This window comes from Hyperolius riggenbachi, chromosome 4, assembly GCF_040937935.1.
Source record: "Hyperolius riggenbachi isolate aHypRig1 chromosome 4, aHypRig1.pri, whole genome shotgun sequence".
Lineage (NCBI taxonomy): Eukaryota > Metazoa > Chordata > Amphibia > Anura > Hyperoliidae > Hyperolius > Hyperolius riggenbachi.
Genome location: NC_090649.1, coordinates 272,320,936 through 272,340,038, shown reverse-complemented (window position 1 = coordinate 272,340,038; position 19,103 = coordinate 272,320,936). Strand labels below are relative to the sequence as shown.

General features: G+C 42.6%; 1 protein-coding gene across 1 annotated transcript in view; it reads left to right on the top strand.

Annotated features, from left to right (window-relative positions):
* SNX3 (sorting nexin 3) overlaps window positions 1-4,475 on the top strand; it is a 56,459-nt gene extending 51,984 nt beyond the window's left edge. Inside the window, exons 3-4 of the mRNA XM_068279438.1 lie at window positions 2,632-2,756; window positions 3,357-4,475. Coding sequence (XP_068135539.1) covers window positions 2,632-2,756; window positions 3,357-3,462 — 231 coding nt within the window. The 3' untranslated portion in view covers window positions 3,463-4,475. The remainder of the gene's footprint in view (window positions 1-2,631; window positions 2,757-3,356) is intronic.
* Window positions 4,476-19,103: the final 14,628 nt, after the last annotated feature.

Here is a 19,103-nt window from a genome sequence, read left to right as displayed (position 1 = left end):
AAGGACAAAAGGCTGGGATCAGAGCCGTGGGCAACAGTCATGTGCTCCACCACCCTGGGGCAGCCCTTCCCCTTAGGTAGCAGGCGGACATGCTCCAAAATCAGCAAGAGCACGATAAGTACCATCACTTCCACGGACATTGTCCTTGTATGCGTTGTATGCAATATTTTTGTACACCTGCTGTCACGCATTAAAGCTACAGTGCCAGACATTTTCTGTTCTCTCTTTCCTATACGATATTGTTTTGTTCTTGCGTTGTTTCTGCAGTAGTATTGTATGTAGCATAATAAAGTTAAAATGCACTCCATGGTCCTGAAAATAAAAAGAAATGTATGGTATGATCCAGCCATAGGGCTCAAAGACCACAGTTTTAATACAGGATTAGCAAAGTGCAATAAGTTTTTAAGTTTGCTACTTGGATTGTAGGTTTACCAGTGTCCATTAGCAATACCACTACAGATTGCAGTATGCCTATAATGTAACTATATGGTGTTTATCTTTAATACTTATGTCAGAAATTGAAGTAAGATGTGTATAGCGTTTTTTTTTTTCCCTATTTAATTTAATTTTATATATGCGTAAAAACCTTAATTTGAAGAACAATCGCAGGAGCGTGTGTGTGTGCGCATGGAGAAAATTCTCATGCGTAGTCCATTATTTTTGAGAGCATTGCTAAATAGTGGGGTCAGTTGTGGGAGTGGTCAATGACATCACCTTATAGAGAACTTCATTAACAGTCATAGCGTTTTGCACCATGTCACATTGTGCTTTTATTTGGGGGGAGATATAAGGAGCATTCGATGGATGGAGCCGTGGCAGACCAATGAAGCTTTTGGCTTCATGGCTTAACTACTGTATTTTTTTTCCCAGTTCTTTGTGGATTTATGACAGTTCCAATCTTAAGTTCTTACTTTCTGTATCCCACCTAGAAAGCCAGTTATAACCTCTGATTTACAGTGGAAACCATGCATCTGCATGGCATGGGATCTGTAGTCACAGGAATACATTCATAGGAGACATTAGGACACAAACTCTGATCAGGGGAAATGAATGGGCTGTAAGGCCTACAAAACCTGTTTTTCATGCCATGCAGCTCAACGCTGGCAGCCTGAGTGTTGCAGCCTCCCAGTCCCTATACAGATTGACATTTGTGAAGGATTATTATTTATTGCATTTATAAAGCACTAACCTATTACGCAGCGCTGGGCAATAAATACATACAATGCTACAAGGATGACAGATGTAACAAGGCTATACAACATAGGACAAAGTTATACAAGGCAAACTGGGTACAAGATACATGCTCATGCGATTTTGGACTGGTTAGGTAGGTCCAGTAATACAAGTATAAGGCTGAGGATCATGCTTGTTGGTTTTCTCACATGTCCGCGCTCCCTCACTGTCTTTTCCCAGCTGCATATACTGCCATCAGTTGTCAAGGTGCCCATTAACGGCACAATTTTTCAATTGATCTATAAGTTGGATTTACGATCGTATCAGAAGAGAGAAAAGACCCTAAATGACCAGTTTATGGGAACTATCATACCTTTCGATTACTTAAGGTCATAAAAAGTAAATCGAAAGATTGCATCTGATGAAAAATTGTACTGTTAATGGGCACCTTTACACTGATCCAAAGGTCTTGTGATGTGTGAGTAAATCCCCCGGCATGCTGCTCTTCAAGGAGGAGGTCCGAAGGAGACAGTGACCCTAGGAGGGCTAAGTCCTCGTTCACATATAGTGCAGTTGTGTGCGCTTTTCCACCAGCACACACAATGTGCGTTGCGCATTGTATTAATTTTGAGGGTAGCATTATACAAATACCTTTATTGGCCATTAGAAAAATTCACCACAATACACCCAGTATGGCGGGCACTAATGATGGGGGCACTAGGAGAGACATAACTGGGGTAGTATTGGGGGAAGCACTATAATGGGCATTATGGGGTGTCCTACAGTATGGGGGGCACTTTTGTAAGTACTATAATAGGCATTATGGGGGTGTTCTACAATAAGGAGAGCATTAAAAATCGTTCACATACTACTGGCAGCACTACAGCTTTGACATGCTATATTTGCCACATTTTGCCCACCTACTTTAGGCCGTATACATTTTTAACCACCTTCTGATTTTGCCCCACTTGGCTTAAAATAAATTTCTGTTAAACGCTGAATAAACTTGCTACCAGCTGGAAACTAGAGATATTCATTAAAACACAAATCCAATATGGTGGTTATTTTTTGCAATTGTATGCAGCTTAAAAATTGACCAAAGGAATGAAGCCTCTGTGGCGTTTGATCAATCCATTTTCAAATATCATAAACCTGCATCGACTATTTGCATTGCATGTCATTGACCACCTCTGATAGAAACCTACTCCAAAAATATTCATACTGCATCAAATTCATTTAAAAAGCCATTAAACATTCAGATTTTAGCTGTTCATGTGCTAAGCACTCACTGAGCAAGTAACTGTGATTTTAGGATAACTTTTTTTTTTTTTTTTTTTTTAATCACTTTTGCTTGAAATCATGTTGGCCTTAAAATGTATTCACTGCAAGACCTCTTCTCAACAGCCCTATACAAAGAGCCTGTTAACTGTTTTTCATTTCTCCCTCTGCATCATTCAGGTTGTGGTGCCCTCCTTACCTGGGAAAGCTCTATTTCGACAGCTTCCATTCAGAGGCGATGAAGGCATCTTTGATGATGGTTTCATAGAGGAGAGAAAACAGGGGCTTGAACAATTTATAAACAAGTAAGCATGATCTTCTACTTCTTTTCAAAAGCTAGGAAATTACCTTGTAATACATAAACAGACTGCATTGCAAAAGCGTACAGCTTACATCTTGCACTGAATGAGTTAAAACAGGTCCTCCTTATTATTGACCTTCTATTTGTTTTGTACAGTTAATGTATGCAAATTGCCTCTGAAATTGATGGCGCTGTAACAAGTTATATAGTCTTCCTTAGCTCTCACTGGTTTCAACATATGCCCTGATGCTGAAACAATACAGTTCGCAGCGCTTAGATAATAACTTGCTTTGATTGCATATTTTAGTATTCTATTTAGAGGAGTGGGCTCGAGTTTGGTAGTCAGCTTGCTGTTTGTTCTTTTGATGTACATTCTCTTCATTGTGTGATTATTTCCTTGTATTTATAATAATATACATAACACATAAACTTTGATTCTGTGAAATATCACATCTTAGGATGTTCCGGTGAATTGCCTCTTTTTTTTATTCATTTGGTGCATAAAAAAAAAAATTCCGTTGATATCTGATGGTATTTAATGGCCGTGGATTGCATGCGTCTTACTGCCAGCTGCTTACATATATTCTTTTCTTCTCCCTTGTAGAGTTGCTGGACACCCTTTGGCACAGAATGAACGGTGCCTCCACATGTTTCTACAGGATGAAATAATAGATAAGAACTACACGCCGTCTAAAATAAGAAATGCTTAGCAACTGGAACAAAACTCAACTTCTATGTGACTGTACAACATGGTTTTTATGAAAGCTACCCTCCGCATGTTACAATCTGTTTATACATGTAACATACTAACCTTCTTACTACTTTAATATATTGCTTCTTTTGTTGTTTGTTTTTATTAAGGTATATAAATCAATTCACTCAACCTCAAGATGCTTTGTGACAGCAAGGCTGTGAAGTTTACTGTAATCTACTGTTTGTGCTGTGAACCAAATGCAGACAGGTCCATCCGTGTCGCACAAAACCTTTTTTCTTCAAGCACACTACTATAGGGTCATCTAAGATACTGAATTTGAACTGTGATCAGAGGCGAGGGTTTTGGTTTTTTGGTTTTGTTTTTTTCTTTTTTAAATATTCTGTATTTTCAGAGGCGAGTTTTGACAATGGCTTACTTATTTTGTCATGTGTATGGAAAAGCAGTTCATGGTCCAAGAAATACCAGCAATGTTAACTGAGTTCTAGTCAGTTGTGTTCAGGTCTTCCAGGAAAAGCACAGTTTTATGGGCAATGGAGCTTCCATAGCCTCACTCAGTAAGGAATCTCACCCCTATGATAACCAGCCTTGGGGATCTGCTGAATGTTTGGTACTAGTGCTCTGTCAGTGGGAAAACCAATTGCTTGCCATTTCTGTATTGATCATGTTGACTGAAGTCCTATTTGGCCCTTTAATCAGTTTCTACGTTTTAGTGCTGAAGACCTAGATGAAGTATTGATGGCACTGAGGACCAAGATTTCTTTAGTAATCACTGATTTGATTGTAACAGATTCTCACTGTTGCCTTTATTGTGTGTGTTTTTGTTTTGTTTCTTCCCCTCCCCTGTGAATGTTTTTCATCTGACAACGATGCTACTAGTGTGAATTCTGTTTCTGAAACACTTTTCACCTGCCATTAGTCTTATTCATCTGTCTGTAGAATCAGTTTGGCAGCTAACCAGCACTAACCTAGATTTCCATCCTTTTTTTTTTTTTTTTTTTTTTTTTTTTTTCCCTTCTCTGTATACACTTATTTGTGTTCATTTACTGTGCTAAAATCTGCCACTGTGTTTCTGCTTTTCTTGATGTGTAATGCCTACACAATAATATCAATGCTTGCAAAAGACTTTATATTGAATATTATGGGGAAATTACTTTATACAAGTAAACACATTTATATGACTTGTCTAAAAAATTTTGAAATAAAATTATGGCAATAAACTCGTGCATTTGTGTAATTTCCTCTGACTTTTTAAATCTGATTAAGTACTTTGAAAGAGCAGAAAAGTTATCGAAGAGTGTCACTTAAAAATAACTTTAATGCCTTCTATTTTTCTGTTTTTTCATCAATGAATAGCGTTTTAAACTTAAACTTTTAAACTTAAATCTATTGTCCCTTGACAGCGGAGCATTGGAATGCTGAAAAACCGTGCAGTGGTAAGAAGTGTAAACCCCATTATCTTCTAAGCTTGTTGTCAAGTGTTCAGTTTCCTGTGTTCTGCTTCCTTAGTCAAATGTTGGTCTTTGGACAGTTTCCAAGATTATCTGTTCTTATGATTTCTTTACTAACTACATTTTGCATAGTTGGTTCGTCCATGTTTTATCAGCCAAAAATAGTGGTCACATGATTGGTGCACTGTTTTGTAAAACAGGTTAAAGCAGTTTGTGGGGTATCCTTGGTGTAGTAGAACGCTGGTAGATTCTGCAGGATTCATTTCTGCGGACTCCCTTCTCTGACCTTGAGTGCTGCTGTTTAAAGTGTACCAGAGACAAACTCATATAAAAGATTTATACATACCTGGGGCTTTCTCCAGCTCCCACGCCGCTGTCCTCCGTCTTCTCCAGTTCTGGTACCGGGTCCCGTAGATTCGACCAGTCTGAGCAAGCACAGTGCGCTCTATCCATCTCTTTGGCGGAGAATAGTACTGTGCAGGTGCAGTACTATTCTCCGCCAAAGAAGGACGGGGGAGCGCACTGCACATGCTTCAAACTGACTGCGACTGCTGAAGTAACGGGAACCAGTACCGAAGAGGGAGAAGACTGAGGACGACTGCATGGAAGTGATCTGTGCGGATGGAGCTGGAGGGAAGCCCCAGATGTGTATAAATCTTTTTTATGAGTTTGTCTCTGGTTTCCTTTAAACCCATCCCCACTAGCATTTCATTGTGAGTCTGGGAAGATGAAAGCACCTCACCAGAAGAGTATTAAGTACATGTAATTAAATGGTATCTCTAAAGCTATGGAGTATGATGAACTGATCTGCTGCCTTCCACATCCAGTATTTGGACTTGAGTCAACAGAGTTGAGTAAAAGTTATGAAGACTGGCATGGCCAAAGAGTTTAATAATCCCACTTTTGTGACTGGAGTCCCACGTCAAATGATAACCAAAACAGGTAGGCAAGTACAGTTAGCTATGTCTGCCCCCCTCCCCCCATAGTGCATACAAAATTTAAATAACCACCTACTTACAATGTTCTGAGAGGTATGTCCAGTGCTAAGATGCAGACTGCAAATTGCCTGCTGTTCTGCAAGGCTTCCAATTATAGCTGTTTATGGTAATGCTGTTGGATATCCTGCCTTTGGGTCACCAGAAGCTCCATCACTGTTTTGTGAAGCACTGCTGCCAAAGTCGCATGCTTTGATCTTTAGAAGCCCAACATTCTTTCTGCCTTCTTGCTTCTTTGATGGGAAATTGTCACATATTGTTTGCAGCTGATTAGAGGCTTGCAGTGGATATACTTAAAAACTTTGGGTGGTACGACTTGATCAGACCCAGACCTACAACTCTCACAAATTCTCAAATACGTCTTAAGCAGCGCCATAAAAATATAACAGATCCCAGGTCTGAACAGCTGACAGGGCTGAGTAGGGGAACACTAGGCTGCAGTGGGCTGATTTTATTGGTACATCTGTACTGGTGTGTGTTTGCATAACACAAATCTGTATTTTATCCAATTTTGTTCAGTCCACAGATCGATCTTTAATTCCTCTGGACTCCATAGATTTTCAGGCAAATAGAACGGATTGTCTTCAGTTTAGATTTGCTACGATGTGGAGATGAAGACGAGTGCTCTGAAAACTAGGGCAAAAGAGGAGTACCTCCAGAATAATGAAGAATCCTTAGTAAAGCTTAGAGGCACAATCTGCTTGGTTGCTTTTGGCAGTATTAATTGTTTTGCAGTTATGATTCACAGAATAAATCAAACCTTTCATACAAGTTTTAGATTTTTTGTTTTTTCGCTTACTGTGGCTAAATACTTTAAAGGGAACCAGAGAGGAACGGGGGGGGGGGGGGGGGGGTGAAAAAAGAAAAAGATTTTATACATACCTGGGGCTTCTTCCAGCCCCATAAGCCTGAATCGCTCCCATGCCACCGTCCTCAGCTTCCTGGATCCGCCGGTACCGGGCCCGTCACTTCCGGCGGACGCGGCCAATTGTCCGCATCACAGGGGCTCCCTCCATACATGTACGCATGCGCCTGCGCAGTAAGCAGCCACATGCGTATCTGTATGGGGAGAGCACCCTGTAATGCGGAGAATTGGCCGCGGCCGACTTGCCGACTCGCGGCAATGACTGGACCCAATGGCGGCGGATCCAGGCAGCGGAGGACAGCGGCGTGGGAGCGATCCGTGCGTATGGGGCTGGAGGAAGCCCCAGGTATGTATATTGCATCCTCTCTGGTTCCCTTTAATGGCTGTAAATGATTATATGAAGTTTAAAGAACTCCACATTCATGAGATACTATTTCCCAAGTAGTGTTATTATATACCATACTAGCTGATTTCCTGGCATTGCCCGGGTATGTATTTGACTGGTGTTGGCTCCGCCCACTTTTCTAACCCTAACACACGATGACTCAATGACCTAGTTTGTGAGGTTTGCATTGTTTGGCATCAATAATTTGCATTGAAATGAAACAAACCTGATTGGCTGTGGCTCCACCCTCTTTTCTGAATTTGAGCCCCAGTCATCCAATGACCAACTGTACCAGGTTTTAAGCTTGTGTCCTTAACAGTGCAAGAATGGCAGCAATTGAATATTCCCCTTGAAAAGCAATAAATGAATTTGGATTGGCTTTTGTATGCTCCACCCTCTTTTTTATGAATATTAATCCCAGTCACCCAGTGACCAACTGTGCAAAGTTTGAGAACCCTACCATTAACAGTGTAAGAATGGCTGCAGTTTACCTTTTCCCAGTAAAATTTGTATTTGTCTCCGCCCACTGATGTCCCAGCATTGCCTGGGTATGTATTTGGCTGGTGTTGGCTATGCCCACTTTTTGTAACAGACAACTGCTTAATTACTCAGTGACCAAATTTGTGAGCTTTGCAGTCTTTGGCATCAAGAATTTGCATTTAAATGAAACCAATCTGATGAGCTGTTTGTGTCTCCACCCCTTTTCTGAATGTGAACCCCAGTCACCCAATAAATAACTGTACCCAGTTTGGGGCTTATGCCATTAACAGTGCAAGAATGGCAGGAATGAAATGCTTCTCTTGAAAATCAATAGATTAATTTTTATTGGCTTTTGTGGGCTCCATCCACTTTTTTATGAATAATAGCTGATGAATCGGTCACTGTCACCCCCTCCCCCCCCCAACCAGCAGCACACACGGGACAGACAGAGAGGGGACCACAGTTATAGTAGTTGTCGCAGACTGTCCCCCGTCAGGTAGAGAGCGACTGGATGGTCAGAGCGAACTGATCAATTGTGTAGCAAAAATCGTCTACAGAATCGAAATCGCAATTTCTGCCAAAAATCGTGCAATTCAACCTTTTCCTAAAATCGTTCAGGCCTAGTGTGAATGGAAGCAGTTTATCCAGTACAGTAATCTGATTGGCTGTTTGTGGCTCCACCCCTTTAGTGGATTTGAACCCCAGCCACTTCCAGCCACTTCATGACTGACTAGCTGGTTTGAGGCTTCTGCCATTATTAGTGTAAGATTGGCAGCAGTTTCATTATTTCCTTGAAAATCAATAGGGGAATTTTGATTGGCTGTTGTAGGTTCCACCCACTTTCCTGATTAATCCCATTCATCCATTGACCAACTGTGTCAGAACCCTGCCAATAACAGAATGGCTGAAATCAATCTAACAAATCTGATCAGCTGTTTGTGGCTCCGCCCCCTTTAGCGAATTTGGACCCCAGTCACCTATCAGCTAAGAGGCCTCTGCCATTAACAGTGTAAGAATGGTAGCAATGTTAATATTTCCCTTGAAAATCAATAGGTGAAATTTGATTGGCTGTTTGCTCCACCCATATTTCTGAATATTAATCCCAGTCACCCAGTGGCCCACTGGTCAAGTTTGGAATCCCTGCCATTAACAGTGTAAGAATGGCTGCAGTTTTTATTTTCCCCTGGAATAAAATGTAGTTTTTGGCTCCGCCCACTTTTTCTAACCTTAACATAGTCACTCAATGATCAAGTTTATGAGCTTTGGGCTTTTGGTATCAATTATTTGTATATTCCCATTGAAATTAAACAAATCTGATTGGCTGTGGCTCCGCCCCCATTCCAAATTTGAACCCCAGTCACCCAGTGACTAACAGTACCAGGTTTGAAGCATCTGCTATTAACAGTGTAAGAATGGCAGCAATGTAAATATTCCCTTTGAAAATCAACAGGTGAATTTTATTTGGCTGTTGTAGGCTCCACCCACTCTCTTGAATATTCATCCCATTCACCCAGTGACCAACTGTGCAAAGTTTGAGAACCCTGCCAGTAACAGTGTAAGAATGGCTGCAGTTTATATTTTCCTAGTGAACTTTACAGTGGAGGAAATAATTATTTGACCCCTCACTGATTTTGTAAGTTTGTCCAATGACAAAGAAATGAAAAGTCTCAGAACAGTATCATTTCAATGGTAGGTTTATTTTAACAGTGGCAGATAGCACATCAAAAGGAAAATTGAAAAAATAACCTTAAATAAAAGATAACTGATTTGCATTTCATTGAGTGAAATAAGTTTTTGAACCCTCTAACAATAAAACACTTAATACTTAGTGGAAAAACCCTTGTTTGCAAGCACAGAGGTCAAACGTTTCTTGTAATTGATGACCAAGTTTGCACACATTTTAGGAGGAATGTTGGTCCTCTTTGCAGATCATCTCTAAATCCCTAAGGTTTCGAGGCTGTCTCTGTGCAACTCTGAGCTTGAGCTCCCTCCATAGGTTTTCTATTGGATTAAGGTCCGGAGACTGACTAGGCCACTCCATGACCTTAATGTGCTTCTTCTTGAGCCACTCCTTTGTTGCCTTTGCTGTATGTTTTGGGTCATTGTCGTGCTGGAACACCCATCCACGACCCATTTTCAGTGTCCTGGCAGAGGGAAGGAGGTTGTCGTTCAGGATTTCACGATACATGGCTCCGTCCATTTTCCCGTTAATGCGATTAAGTTGTCCTGTGCCCTTAGCAGAAAAACACCCCCAAAGCAAAATGTTTCCACCCCCATGCTTGACGGTGGGGACAGTGTTTTGGGGGATCATAGGCAGCATTTTTCTTCCTCCAAACACAGCGAGTTGAGTTAATGCCAAAGAGCTCTATTTTGGTCTCATCAGACCACAGCACCTTCTCCCAGTCACTCACAGAATCATTCAGGTGTTCATTGGCAAACTTCAGACGGGCCTGCAAATGTGCCTTCTTGAGCAGGGGGACCTTGCGAGCCCTGCAGGATTTTAATCCATTGCGGTGTAATGTGTTTCCAATGGTTTTCTTGGTGACTGTGGTCCCTGCTAATTTGAAGTCATTCACTAACTCCTCCCGTGTAGTTCTAGGATGCCTTTTCACCTTTCTCAGAACCATTGACACCCACGAGGTGAGATCTTGCGTGGAGCCCCAGAGCGAGGTCGATGGATGGTCATTTTGTACTCCTTCCATTTTCGAACAATCGCACCAACAGTTGTCACCTTCTCTCCCAGCTTCTTGCTAATGGTTTTGTAGCCCATTTCAGCCTTGTGCAGGTCTACAATTTTGTCTCTGACATCCTCGGACAGCTCTTTGGTCTTTCCCCGCGTTGGAGAGTTTGGAGTCTGCTTGATTGATTGATTCTGTGGACAGGTGTCTCTTATACAGGTGACTAGTTAAGACAGGTGTCCTTAATAAGGGTGACTAATTGAGTAGAAGTGTCTAACCACTCTGTGGGAGCCAGAACTCTTAATGGTTGGTAGGGGTTCAAAAACTTATTTCACTCAATGAAATGCAAATCAGTTGCTATCTTTTATTTAAGGTTATTTTTTCGATTTTCCTTTTGATGTGCTATCTGCCACTGTTAAAATAAACCTACCATTGAAATGATACTGTTCTGAGACTTTTCATTTCTTTGTCATTGGACAAACTTACAAAATCAGTGAGGGGTCAAATAATTATTTCCTCCACTGTATTTTTGGCTCCGCCCACTTTTTGTAACCTTGACCCACAGTCACTCAATGACCAAGTTTGTGAGCTTTCAGATTCCTGGCATCAAAAATGTGTGAATGGAAGCAGTTTATCCACCAAGAAAGTCTGATTGGCTGTTTGTCGCCCCGCCCCTTTAGTGAATTTGGACCCCAGTCACCCAATGACCGACTGTAGTAAGTTTGAAGCCTCTGCCATTAAAGAGACACTGAAGCGAAAAAAAAATATGATATAGTGAATTGGTTGTGTACTATGAATAATTACTAGAAGATTAGCAGCAAAGAAAATATTCTCATACTTTTATTTTCAGGTATATAGTGTTTTTTCTAACATTGCATCATTCTATAATATGTGCAGATTACACAACACTCATCATTTAAAATTAGTCTTTTAGAGCAGTCTGTGAAGTAATGACCTCTCCTGTAGCAGAGAAAAAGTAAACAGTTCACTTACAGTTGAGATAATAAAAGTCAGATAACAGCCCTCTCCGCGACTAAAGGTAGCCATACACTGGTCGATTTGCCATTAGATCGACCAGCTGATAGATCCCTATCTGATCGAATCTGATCAGAGAGGGATCGTATGGCTGCCTTTACTGCAAACAGATTGTGAATCGATTTCAGCCTGAAACCGATCACAATCTGTTGAGCTGCTCCTGCTGCCTGTGCCCCCCCCCCCCCCCCGTATACATTACCTGAAGCTGGCTCCCGGGCGTCTTCTTCACACCGCACCGCTCTGTTCTTGCTCCATTCCGGCGCTTCCTGTGTCACTCCGTGACCAGGAAGTTCAAATGGAGCGCCCTCTATTTGAACTTCCTGGTCACTGCAGTGACACAGGAAGCGCCGGGATGGAGCCGGAACAGAGCGGTGCAGCGTGGAGAAGACGCCCGGGAGCCAGCGTCAGGTAATGTATACCGGATCGGCCGCCGCCGCTAGCGACGCGCACCCTACCCACGGGCGATCGAAGGTAATTTCCCGCACGGCGCGATCGACGGACCGATCCGATTTCGGGAGGAAATCGGATCGGCGGGTGCGTTTAGCCCGAACGATTGGCAGCAGATTCGATCCCAGGATCGAATCTGCTGTCGAAACGGCCGCGAATCGGGCCAGTGTATGGCCACCTTAACTTAGTCGGAGAGCTTAATGGCTTGTTTGCATAGAGATAACTGGAGTTTCTCAACTCTTCCTGTACTTGAAACAATTAGACTGATGTATCTGATCTTAATGTTTTATTTCTTAGCTGTACTACACATACAAATCATATCATAATTTTTTTTTCGCTTCAGTGTCTCTTTAACAGTGTAAGAATGGCAGCAGTTTTAATATTCCCCTTGAAAATCAATAGGTGACTTTTGATTGGCTGTTGTAGGCTCCACCCACTTTCCTGATTATTAATCTCATTTACCCAGTGACCAAGTTTCTCAAGTTTGAAAACCCTGCCATTAACAGTGTAAGAATGGCTGCAGTTTACATTTTTCCATTTAAAATGAATGTCTGAAATTTCATTGGCTGTTTTATGCTCCGCCCACTTTTCCTGAATTTGCAACCTCGGTCACCAAGCGACCAACTGTGCCAAGTGTGGGGACTCTGGCTCAATTACTGTGAGAATGGCAGCCTTTTCCATTTTTTCCATTCACTTGAATGGGTGGAATCTGGCTGTTTGTAGCTCCGCCCAGGTGTGCAGGGGGGACGTGAGACCCCCAGAACATATCATCCCAGGTAGTAAGGGATTTGTATACCAAGTTTCATTCAAATCGGTCTAGGCGTTTTACATATACTCACTCACTCACACACTCGCACACTCACTCACACACTAGGAAATTAGAACATGAGCAATAGTCTATCTACTACAACAGGCATGGGCAAACTTGGTCCTCCAGCTGTTAAGGAACTACAAGTCCCACAATGCATTGCAGGAGTCTGACTGCCACAGTCATGACTCATAAAGGCAAATGCATTGTGGGACTTGTAGTTCCGTAACAGCTGGAGGGCTGAGTTTGCCCATGCCTGTACTAGAAAGAGGTGTGTGGGAACATGCTTTGTTCTAGTTTGCTTCTCTCTGCAAATCTATGAATTAGAGAAGCAGCTTTAATCAATAAAACAGTTGTTAAAATTGAGTCAATATGAGAACTCTATGTTTCTACAATTCAGGATGATGTACAAATATACACAGATGAAATGGCAAATGCCAGTAATTTACAATACTTTGTGGTCAGGTGTTCTAGAGATATTTTTGGAGTTTGTGGACAATTGATGTTTCTATTTTTCCCCATAAAAATGATCTAAGTGGATTTTCACACAGGTCATAAAACTAATAAGACAATAAAACCCAGGTAAATGAGAACACTTTTATTTTTTTTATTTTTTAACTGAAGAAAATGATCTAGTGTCACGTGTGTGTGTGTGTGAACCTCTGCTTTGGGTAACTTGTTTTCTACCCTGGCTTCAATAACTGTAATTAAAAATTATAGATACATTTTACTTTAGCATATTGAATCGGAAGAAATTTAGCCTATTCATGCTTACAGAACAGCTTCACTTCAGGTCCTTCCACAACATTTGAAACAAAAAACCCAGGAATTAAGGTCAAGGAATTGACATCTCTCTTAAAGGACTTACGAGGCGAAAAAGACCTAAAAAGTTAAATACCTGCATGTAATAGCAATGCACGGAGGGCGCCGTCCGCGCCCTCCGTGCCGTTCCGCCGGGTCCCCGCAGCTCAATGTGCCCCTCGGCTGGTCCCGACCCCCCCAGCCCGGGTCGGGCTCTTCCTCCTCCACAAAGATGGCCGCTGGAGCTGGCCGCCACTGCGCAGTCCGCATTTGCGCGAGTGCGGCTGCGCAGCTCTAGGGCCTCCCCCCCCGATCCACGCAACAGTAGCGTGGATCGGGGGAGGCCCTAGAGCTGCGCAGCCGCACTCGCGCATATCCGTGCATTGCTATTACATGCAGGTATTTAACTTTTTAGGTCTTTTTCGCCTCGTAAGTCCTTTAAGTAAATTAACTTTTGGATCATTGTCTTGCTGCATGACCTAGCTTTTCTTGGGTTTTGTTTCAGATACACTGACATCCCCCTGTAGAATTTACTCATACAGTTCATAACTCATAGTTATAGTGATAACCTGCAGTGGTTTAGAAGTAGCAAAGCAGATTCAAACCATGATACTGCTGCCATGTTTCACAGTTGGGAAAAAGGTTCTTGTACCACACTAAATGGTTCCCTTTCAGCAAACTGTTTTTCATACAATCCAGTTTTTTTTATTCTTATTCTACAGTAGTGGCCTTCTCCATACAACCCTGCCATTTATTTATTGTATTTTGGCTTTCTCCTGTGGAGAAACAGGCATTTATTGCCCTTAGACATCAGCACAAATTATCTTGTTGCTTTTGGTTAAGTTTATGTTGGTCAACCACTCCTCCAAAAGGTAACAATGATAGTAAATGCCTTTATGAGTACATGGTCTTCCTGTTATTAGACTACTGGTGCTCTCAAATCTTAAAGTGAACCAGAGACGAAGCATTCACTTATGTATTTTGACATATATATATCAGTGGGAATATTAGAGACAACACCTACCCTGCTCTTAGTTTCATTCTTCACTGTTCAGCTTGCTTCTTATCAGCCCTGATGAAATCCCCGACTGAGCATTCAGTCTGGCATTGCTATAACTACTCAGCTATAAGGATTCCTGAGCAGAGCCACAAGGGGACAGGCTTGGGCTTGAAAATACATCAGAGAACACAGACTTGGCTATAACGATTCCTGAGCAAAGCCAGACTGAATGCTCAGTCGGGCATTTTATTAGGGCTGATGAGAAGCAAGCTGAACAGTGAAGAATGAAACCGAGAGCAGAGTAGGTGTTTTCTCTAATGTATATGGTAAAATACATGAGGGTGCTTCGTCTCTGGTTCACTTTAACAAATGGTTTTTAGTTTGGTGAATATCAATAGCTGTTTTTAAGGTCCAAATAAAATCTCTTTGGAGTCATTACATGCTTTTGCAAACCACTGCTGTTCTCGTAAGTGTCACAAAAATCAGCTCTGTGGTGCCAAGCGTGTATTGGACCTGCGTCCATGTGATACTCCTTTTGTTGAATGCCTGATGAAGCGGGAATGTGCCCGTGAAACGCGTTGCAGTTACGTTTGTGGAGTATGTGAATAAATTGTATTTAATACAAGCGACAGCATCGAGTCTATTTCTGAGTGGCTGGTCCACCACCGCCACTTGAATATTTTAAACCTTTTAGTATATTTTATCCTTTTGGCGCCTCTGTATATCTACTCGTCAAGATATCCACCCTCGGTGGAAGGGTGATAAACCCTTTTTTCTTCTTCAGAGAATCCTGAGTGGGTACAGGTCTAATCTCCCCACCTGCCTATACAGTAGTTGCCTAAGCGGTAACCCATGTTTGTGAGTATAATACTTACTTGTCATATTCTTCCTTGATCCAATATATACTACACTATATTGGGCTCTCGGTTTCTCTGCTTTATCTTGTGGATTATGCCCTCTTTGGTCTACCTGTGTCCTCCTCTGTCCACCTTGTGTCCCCCATGTGTCTGTCTGTGTCACCTTGTGTCCTCCTCTATGCCCCTTTGTATCCCCCTGTGTCCTCCTCTGCATGGGCACAGTACAGGGAGTCACGGTCATTGCGGCGGGTTGGAGGTTCGTATTTGCAGGCATTCACAAGTCAGGAACTCCCTGCATTTGGGCTAAAAAAATGCAGTGACTCCCCCCCCCTCCCCCCCCCCCCCCCACCCCACTTTTGGGGGAGAAAAAGTGAGTCTTATAGTCAAAAAAAAATACAGTACATTTTTCTTTTCTTTCTTTACAATTTTTTTGCCTGCATTTGCAATACTGTATGAAGATTACATATCTTTGTTTTGTTGATTTTTTCTTCTAGATTTTTAATTAAAAAAAATTCATGACAACAATTTAAAAGTCAAGTTCAATATATTTTAATCTCTGTAAAGAAATGAGTACAACTTTAGATGCACTGTACAAGGAACAATTTTACTTGTCTATTATAGTTGAAGTGCTGATTTTCCTTAGTGCTAGAACCTAATCACACACCAAAAACTTTAAACATAAAACTGTTATCAAACTGTATCTAAATGTGGTGCTACCCTACTTGTAGGATATGTCTGTAGTAGCTGCAAGATTATTCGACAGATCAACCATATTATTTTTGTGACTGCAATTTAAACCATCCTCAGCTGAATTACATGGTACACTAATATGGTCTGTTAACCACTGTCTTGTCATGGCCGAAAAGCTTTGGCACATTTCCTGCGGCTTTAGTTGTAAACTGTCCACATTTTGGCATTCATGCACACCATTTTTAAAAGCCAATCTTCTGCAGAAATGCATACATTTCACAAGTTGAATCATATTTACAGCTGCAAATCTCTACTCCAAAGAGGCAAGCACAAATGGACTTATATATGAGTGTATTTATTGGTACAGTATAAATCTGGACAGAATAAAACTACCAGTTGGAATGGATGGGGGATGATGTACGTTATAGAGGAGATACCACTTCAACATCCTTTCCCCCACTCTGTGGCAGTATGCTTTAAGGTCCGTAACAGATGTAGCCTGTCGGGGTTCAGGTCCCGATCCCTCGGGCAACATTGCTGTGCCAACACAGTACAGAAGCAATTCAGCTGTACAGCTGCCAATGCATTCTGCTGCTATTCGGGGGGAGGGGCAAAGGAGTAGCTTGTGCATACCTGGCAGATTGCTTGCAGGGAGGGGGTTGGAAGCTACTGTACACACCCCGGATTATCGGCTGAGTAGTAGTTATTGGCCACCTCAGATGACTTTTAATCAAGCTTGTGTATGAAGTTTTACACTGAAGAATGAAGAGTGATGGGCGTGAGACACATCTATAGATCTATAAACAGAGTTTTAAGGGGCCCATACATCTAACGATTTTCCCGCCGATATACGGCCGATTCAATCACAGTGATCGAATCGGCTATGAAATCGCCGCGCACACCGCTGACAGAACGATCGATTTCTGTCCGAAATCGATAGTTCCTGACGATCAGTCCGTGCGGAAGATTTTTCTCGATCGCCGGCGGGTCGGGAGTGCGTCGATAGCGGCATTCGAATGACCGACGCAATACAGCGGGTATACATTACCTGCTCTGCCGGCGTGAGTCCCCGCTGTCACTGCTGTCTTCTCCGCTCTGGTCTGGTCTCCGGCATTCTTCACTTCTTCCTGGCGGCAGGAAGTTTAAACAGTAGATGGTGCTCTACTGTTTAAACTTCCTGCCGGGCAGGAAGAAGTGAAGCATGCCGGAGACCAGAGCGGAGAAGACAGCAGTGACAGCGGGGACTTGCGCCGGCGGAGCAGGTAATGTATGCGGGGGGGGGGGGGAGCGGCGGCGGCAGCACCACCACAGATTGTGAACGGTTTCAGGCTGAAATCTGTTCACAATCTGTTTGCAGTAAAGGTGGCCATACAATCCCTCTCTGATCAGATTCTATCAGAGAGGGATCTATCTGTTGGTCGAATCTGATGGCAAATCGTCCAGTGTATGGCCACCTTTAGGGAGGAAGTAAGTTGCCTTCCTGACACCTAGTGATTAGTAAAAAATGATCCTAATATGCAAATCTCTACTGACACCAGTAGTGATTTTTTCTTTTCTTGTACCTGATTACAGTTCAGCTAAACCCGAAATTGAACAGGACAAATGTTAATGACAGTCAGGGTGATAAGTAAATATAGACGGTGCATACAAAGTTTTGGACAGAATATCCATAGTCCTGTGTAAAATGTGCTTAGAACTACAACTTTCTTTGTTTTTCTTTTGGGTTTAGTTGTTTTTTTTAAGTGGACTTGACTATGTAAATGTAAAGCAAATCTGTCAAAATATTATACAAATAATGAATATACAGCAAAGTACCCGTTATCCGGATTTCAGGCAAACGGAAGTCTTAACAAACTGGCATGACTTCGGGATAATGGGGACCGGTTTTGAGGGGCTTTCTATGGGTGCTGGCAGGCTTAGAAATACTACCGAGGCTCCAGCGATGGCTAGCAGTCTCCCTCCCTCTCCCTGCGGGCTCCTTGCGGCTTCCAGCATCTGTGTACGGAAGCCGGAGTGTCACATGACCTGATCCTGGACAGGTGACACTCCGGCTTCCGTTCACTTGGGAACCCGGAAAGTCACTCTGAACTCGCAGGGAGATAGAGGGAGGCTGACATCGCTGGAGCCTCGATAAGTATTTGGGGGGGGGGGGGGGGGAGGGAGATTTGTGCTGTACACATGTATCCGGCATCAGGTGATCCCTGCCGGTGCTGGATACCAGGGAACTTATACTGCCTTAAAACATCCAAACATCCAGTGGTCGTTGTCATATTGCACAAGTCCTTACCCTTAGCATAAGGTCCTCAGAGTGATATGTAACATTAGAGACGCACATTGCAATGGTAGTATTATTTTATTACCCAATAGTAGATAAACTATATAATCACAAAGTATGTTTGACTAAATGAATGGATGATGCATGATTGTATAGCGCAGCACATCTCGAAACCTTCAATAGTAATAGTCATGTTTAGGATAACTCCTAGAGAAGCATGTGATTAGTTTGGTCAGGCAATAGATATACAAGGCTCTGATCTGATTTGCTAGTCATGATCATGTGCTAGAGCAGGATGTAATCACAAAAAAAAAAAATCAGTGCTTTGCAGATCTATCAGCTGATTAAACATGCTTCTCCATGTGTTCTAGACATGACTATCACTAAGGGCTTGTTTCCACTTGTGCGGCGTGCGTCTCGCAGACGCACGCCGCACTGAGCGAGTGGGCGGGATCGCAGGCGAATCCCATGAGCCGTGCCATGCACGGCTATGGGATTCGCAGCCTCCGCTGCGAATTCTGCAGGGTATTCCGGGCGAATCGCTCCCGCGAGCGATTCCGCAGCGGCCCTGTCATCCCCTATGGCAGAGTTTCCCCGTGCGAATCATGTGCGGGGAAACTCTGCAGAATCGGCGGCGAAATCGCCGCAGTGGAAACGGGCCCTAACACTCAATGGATGAACCCTGTAGAGAGAGAAAATCCAAGGCTGGTGCTGTATGCAGTTTTTTAATCTAGTTGTGATGCCAGACACATTGGTCAGCTTTACCATGGAATCTCATGCTGCAAGTACGTTACAAAGGAATATAGTTGGTAAACTGCATTAAGCAGAATAATGGCATAATGTCTTACCGCACAATCAGTAGAGCAGAATGC